The 6,718-nt window shown below is 33.4% G+C and overlaps 1 protein-coding gene across 2 annotated transcripts in view; it reads left to right on the top strand.

The window, feature by feature from the left end:
* Window positions 1-289: 289 nt before the first annotated feature.
* Window positions 290-6,718, top strand: part of LOC107664438 (pleckstrin homology domain-containing family D member 1-like) — a 9,791-nt gene continuing 3,362 nt past the window's right edge. The window contains exons 1-10 of one of the 2 annotated variants that reach the window (XM_016455004.1): window positions 290-649; window positions 1,289-1,382; window positions 1,753-1,842; window positions 2,519-2,595; window positions 2,793-2,884; window positions 3,027-3,079; window positions 3,254-3,348; window positions 3,594-3,687; window positions 3,961-4,151; window positions 6,200-6,332. In XM_016455004.1, the coding sequence (XP_016310490.1) occupies window positions 498-649; window positions 1,289-1,382; window positions 1,753-1,842; window positions 2,519-2,595; window positions 2,793-2,884; window positions 3,027-3,079; window positions 3,254-3,348; window positions 3,594-3,687; window positions 3,961-4,151; window positions 6,200-6,332 (1,071 nt within the window). In that variant the 5' untranslated portion in view covers window positions 290-497. The remainder of the gene's footprint in view (window positions 650-1,288; window positions 1,383-1,752; window positions 1,843-2,518; window positions 2,596-2,792; window positions 2,885-3,026; window positions 3,080-3,253; window positions 3,349-3,593; window positions 3,688-3,960; window positions 4,152-6,199; window positions 6,333-6,718) is intronic. The other variant, XM_016455006.1, reaches the window with a different exon arrangement.

A 6,718-nucleotide genomic window follows, 5' to 3' on the forward strand; every position in this document is an offset into this window, starting at 1 on the left:
TTTATCTAATGTTAGCCGACTATCAATGAGAACACCAAGGTTACATACACAACTTGAATTAAAAACAGACAGATTGCCCAGAGCGGAATTATTAAACTCAGATTTATCAGATGGACCAAAAATTATAATCTCAGTCTTAGAGTCAGTCATAAGTGATGTAATCTGCAAAGTAATAGCTTTTCTCTTCAAAATATTGCATTGACGTACCTCAGATTTAAAAAAAAACACCCTTTACCAAAGCCTCTTCCCTAACCCTCTTGCATCCATTCCTCCCTCCCTCTCTGACTCTGTTTCCACATCCAATACCAGCTGATGTCACTATTGGCAGATGCATCATTCCACATCACTGAATAACTGGAGGATATCATCACAAGCTCTGTCTGTTTGAATGCATCTCTATAGGATTATTGGAAAGTGTACATGCTACTATTTTAACTTTATTGACATTTTTTTTTACCACACCTCCTCCTCTCGTACTTCCTGTGAAAAAGTCAGCTATGTTCTCCTCGTCCAAACCCTCCCTACTCGTGCCCTGGACCTCCATGGATCAAGCTGACTCGGACGCTTTGGATATCAGCACTAAAGTGCAACTGCATGGGGTTCTGTGGAAGAGACCTTTCGGGAGGCCCTCAGCCAAGTGGTCCCGCAGGTAATATTGGGCCCTAACTACGTACAGTCTGTAACAAAAATAAAAGCATATGTACGATTCTTTTATTAGGAGGATGTTTTCAGTTATTGTATTTTAGTTTGCTGTTTTCCATTATGTTGTAATTTCCCTGTAGAGATATACAATATATTTCTTTGTTTTTGTTGTTCTGGTCAGTAATGAAGTGGCATGAAATAAATAATGTTATAGACTAGATACAGTGAGGCAAAAGAACAAGCTGCGGTATTATTAGTATTTTTGCTCAGTTTAAGCACATATATTTTGTTTGGTGCCTTGTTGTGTAATGCACTTTAAAAGCTTTATAGCTTAGCTGATATTGAGTAACCCGTCATTTTAAACTGAACTGGTGTGTTTTAAATGTGCCTTTAAAGCTGAGTAAGTCAGATCCATGAGGACATTCTGTGCCGCCGGTGAGTTTTTGTACATTAGGACTCATCAATTCCAGGACAGATCAATTCCAGGGAAATGAACGCGGAAATTGATGGTTATTTGGTCATTTATGAATTTGTGAAGGAGGCAGCGAAGGGTTTTCATGTAGTGCTTATCTAATGGTCAGAATGTGCAGTGTTAGCTGTGAGGTTATTTGTGAATTTCTTGTTGCTGTGTATGCTTTCATAACAGATTCTTCATCATCAAGGATAGTTTTCTTTTGTACTATGCTGAGAACGAGAAAAAAAGCTTTGAGACCAATAGATACTTCAACATTCACCCCAAGGTACACAGACATTTACATTTCTTAGAGTTGCACATTATTATTATTAACATTAACTGTGACTACACTGTAAAACGATTACTGTGAAATGTACAGTAATAATGCTGTGAAAACTACAGAAATCTGTTACAGTGTATTTAAATAGTAGTGAATATAGATTTAATTGTATAATCATATACTTAAGCAATATCATGCAAGCAAGATGTGCAACTGTTATTGTACTGAATATTAGCACAGCTGTGTGATGACTGCTCACTTTTTTAATATAACCAAGCAATTACATACTGAGTAATGTAAGCAAAACATGTCCAATGTGTTCAAGTGTACATTTTTACTGAGCATGAAATGTATTCTATCTTTTGCTCAATGTAAGGGGGTGATTCCATTAGCTGGATGCATCGTCGAGCCAAGAGAAGATCAAGGCATGCCATTTGCCATGGTTATCAACCATGAAGACTTCACAGTAAAAGCATTTTCTTCTTTTGTACTTTATTCTATTCTGTTCTATTCTATTTTTTTGGGGGGGGAAACCAATTCACCACAATCAATTGGGTTTCCAAAGCTATATCAGAAAGGGGTAGGATGAACAAATTCAATGAAATTATTCATCCTTTTTTTTTTTTTTTTAAGTAAAGAGCTGTTTAGTGCAAACTGATTCACTAGAATCGGTGATAGCTAACCCTGGCCCTTATGTGAACTTTAGTTATTCTTTAAAATAAATACATAAATAATAATGATTGTATTATTAATAAAATATTAATAATAATAGTTTAATAATAATATTAATATAATATTATTAAAATATTATTAATATATTATTAATATTAACAACATTGATATATTAATAATATATTATTAATATTAACAAAATAAAATAAAATAAAATAAAATAAAATAAAATAAAATAAAATTAAATAAAATAAAATAAAATAAAATAAAATAAAATAAAATAAAATAAAATAAAATAAAATAAAATAAAATAAAATAAAATAAAATAAAATAAAATAAAATAAAATAAAATAAAATAAAATAAAATAAAATAAAATAAAATTAAATAAAATTAAATTAAATTAAATTAAATTAAATTAAATTAAATTAAATTAAATCTTAATGAATATATTTCTGCTTATCCTGTATAGGGAAACATTGTCCTGGCTGCTGAATCAGAGCCAGAGCAGAGCCAATGGGTGGAGATGCTACAAGAGTCAGGAAAAGTGTGAGTGAACTTCTAATAACATCCCTGGAAAAAAAAAAGATGAAAGTAATTAAAGCTTCTCTTGTAAAACCACAAGCATGCTTTAAAACAATTCCAAATTTAAGATTTAATTCCAGCATTTGTTATATTTTACAGATTATGTCTGATATTAGTGTTATTTTTGTGTGGTGATGTGAATTTTTTTTTTTTAATTAAAGCACTTGGAAGAATGCTCAGTTGGGTGAGGCTATGACTGAGAGTCTTGAAGCTCAGGGGCTACAGCTGGCTAAAGAAAAGCAGGAATACTTGGGTATGGCCACATCTTTTTCTTTTCTTCTTTTAGCCAAACGTTTTCTTTCTTTCTTTCTTTCTTTCTTTCTTTCTTTCTTTCTTTCTTTCCATAAATGTCTAATTTATGATGAAGTGATGTATTGTGTCTTTGTTTTTGTCAGATAAGCTCATGGAGGAGACTGAAGAACTGTGCTTGCAAAGAGAACAAAAGGCGGTTAGCTTTCTATTTATGATACCAACAATGTCCAGTAATGCAGTGTTTAGTTGTATTATGCTGTAGATTTGTACAAAGATATGTGTTGATATTCAATCAATGCATGTAAAGTGAGTGATGGATAAATATGCAAATATGTCTGTGTGTCTTCATGTGTGTATCTGTGTTTTGTAGGAGCTGGAGAGACTGAATCAATTGCTGGAGGAAGAAAAGCAGAAGTTTGAGGAAGTGGTTCAAGAGCTGAGAACAGAACAAGATCAAATTAAACTGTACGACACTATCTATCTATCTATCTATCTATCTATCTATCTATCTATCTATCTATCTATGTGCCTATCATCTTTTTTATATAATGTACTTATCTACTTACTTCATCAAATTTTGATGACAAACGTGTCCTGCCATAATAAATGGGGTTTGAGAACAATCCAGCATGTTTATGAATAAAACATATAAAATTAATAATTAATATGTTAAATTTATGAAAACATTGTTTATTGCTCTGTGTTGGTAGAGATCTGGATGGTACTGCTCAGTGTCTGAAAGGTGTGGAAAATGAAAAAGAGGAGCTTCATAATCTTACCACAATTCTGCAGAAGTCTTTAGAGGTATCAGGAAATAAACATTTTAAAATATAATAATGAAAAAAGAAAATTATAGAAGTTAAAGAACAGTGTACAGTCATATTATATTTACCAGATGTGAAGCACAAACAAATAAATACACATGCAGGACTGATCTGAGGTGAAATTATTTCATGTGAGAAGAATGAGGCTGCATAGAGCTGTATGAAAGACATTTTATAATGAAGTTCTGGCTTGTTATTATCCATGAGGTGAAAAAAAATGATGCATAACAAAAGTCTGACTCTGTCTCTTCAGGAGTTATCCCAAGAGAAAAAGCGTACCCTCGAGCTGCTGCGAGAAAGAGGACAGGATGTGGCTGAAACAGGAAGTGATCGGCGGGCCTCTTTAAACTCTCAGAATCCAGAGGTGCAGCTTCAGGGCAACCTGCGGCAAATCGAGGAGCAGATGAAGAGCCTGCTTAAAGAGAAAGAACAGGCAGAAGAAAGATCGGAAAAGCTGGTCAAGAAAAATGTTTCATTACAAAATATATAATTTCCAAACAAACGAACAACGATTTGAAATGTAGCACCATTATTGTTTGGCCAGAAAGTGCATTAGAATAAATGGACTGTCGAGACCATGACAATGGAAATGTACATTGATCCCTAAACAAGCCAGTCTATTGATTAGATGTGAATGAAGCACAAAAGACAGAGAGTGGATTGACTAGTGGGCATGAGTGACCTCAAAAGCAGGATATAAATAAATGTGACTCTGCCGTATGGTCCATTACGCACGGTACAACAAATTTATAACAAACCTGATAAGATGGCATTGATTTTTTTACTTAGCCAAAAAAGTTGTAGTGTCATTTCTGTTTACTGCTGCATACTCTTTAAAAAATGTGAGGTTAACTGAATATAAACTCTAAAAAATGCTGGGTTGAATAAGCTGGGTCAAAATTTTTTAGAGTGTATGATTAAATATATACACTGTAAAAAAAATCAGTAAAATTTACGGTAAAAAAACTGCAGCTGTGGTTGCCAGAATTTTACCATAAAAAATACGGTAGCAATGTTTTGGGGTTTACGGTTTTAACTTAAATTTACAGTTAAATACCGTAATTTCATTAACTGTTATAATGTTAATATACCAACCTATTGAAGTACTAAAGTAAATTATACTGTCTTTTTCACTTCCAAAAACGTCATACTACCGTAAAATTCATGTCAAATACATGTAATGTCCAATACAGTTTTTCACCATATACAGTAGGGGAATTTACCATTAACCATTTAACAGGTTTTTACTGTAGCATTTTTACAGTCTTTTACCGTTACATTTTCATTTTTTACAGTGTAGGCTACTCCATATTCTGCAAAATATATTGTAGTATGTACACTGCACATAGGAAGTGATTATGCATACAATATATATATATATATATATATATATATATATGAAGAGATAAGGTACCATTTATATATTCTATATTCTTTTTGACCAATACAAAGTAAACACCACCAGTAAACACCACCCAATCATGGTACATTTTTGTAAGTGGCTTGGTTAAGAAATGTGGTACTTGTAATAGGCAAGAGTATGAGAAAACTACACATCTTACTTCCTTTGGTGCTGTTTCTGCTGGGCTGCCTCAGACATTTGGCCCTGAAGGATGAGTTTACGTTGCTTATCCACATCCCCTTCCATACGAGCAAACGCATGACTTCCTACCAGCCCCGTTGTTTCTTGTTTATTTACACACATGTTCGGTCGAACTGTTGTATAAACGCAATATCACTCTCATATTCAAGCAATACCGGCTCTATATCAGCTAATCACAGCTCTGGCCTAATCACAGCCATGCTGATATAGAGCCGGTATATCGCTCTCGTACTCGAGTGATATTGCTCATATATATATATATATATGTATATATATATATATGACTTGCCACTATTGCCAACATGTTCCGTATGCAATAGATAACATTTCACATGTATCCCATAATACAATACACTTGACCTTCCATTACAAATTAAACTGAGGCAATATCTCTTTCTTAACCCCGGAGTGCCAAAACTTTTTTTTTTCGTAAACATAAAATTGTATAAATATATTTGTATTCAAAATGGAAAATAACGGGCCAGCAAACATTTCACTCAAAACATGACCTTCTTCAGGGCCATACTATATTTTAAAATGCATACTGAGTACTGTTTCAAATATTAAAAAAATATGTAGTATTTTGTAAATACTGTGTAGTATGCAGAAATTTGTACTCAAAATAATTAATTAATTAATAAAAAAATTAACAAACAAATAAATAAATTATGATTTTATTTTATTTTTTTAGCAAATGTAGTTATAATTCATGTACAGGTCAGAATGCTAATAGAAATTATATATAAATTATTTTGTACTTTTACACAGAAAACTGTGAGCAGAGAACAATAGCATCCCTGGCATCTTACAAACTACACTCCAGTGCTCTCTTTCCTACTGCTTTGTTTTGATGGCAGTCAGCCAGACTTCTCTCTGTCGCCCCCTGCAGGCTGAAAGAGAATGAAAAGCGAGCCAAACTTCTGCAGGAGGAGAGGGAGTTTTATTCTTCTCAAGCTCAAGCTCTCCAGCAGTCGCTCACACAGCTCACAGTAGACAAACAGCACACCGAGGAAGAGCTGAAGGTGAAAACTACTGAGAAGGGGGGAAAAAAGACTTTCTGTAAATCTGGTTGTGGAACATTGCAAAAATTCCCACTATTCTTTTCAGGGTGCTATGATATTTTTGCTTTGGATCTAACATACAGTGTTATTAGGTTACATATATATCGCACTACCTCTTCTGCATCTCTGGATCATCTGCACATCTACTATCACTTCTCACTGATATAAAAATCAATTGAAATTCTATAAAAGCCCATGCCTGTCTCCTCCTTCATACCGCACTTCTAAAATGAATCTCCCTAATACTCTGTCTTCGTAATATACATTATATGTTGTTTGTTTGTTTGTTTGTGTGTGTGTGTGTGTGTGTGTGTGTGTGTGTGTGTGTGTGTGTGTGTGTGTGTGTG

Source organism: Sinocyclocheilus anshuiensis, unplaced genomic scaffold (assembly GCF_001515605.1).
Source record: "Sinocyclocheilus anshuiensis isolate Anshui unplaced genomic scaffold, SAMN03320099.WGS_v1.1 scaffold167, whole genome shotgun sequence".
Taxonomy (NCBI): domain Eukaryota; kingdom Metazoa; phylum Chordata; class Actinopteri; order Cypriniformes; family Cyprinidae; genus Sinocyclocheilus; species Sinocyclocheilus anshuiensis.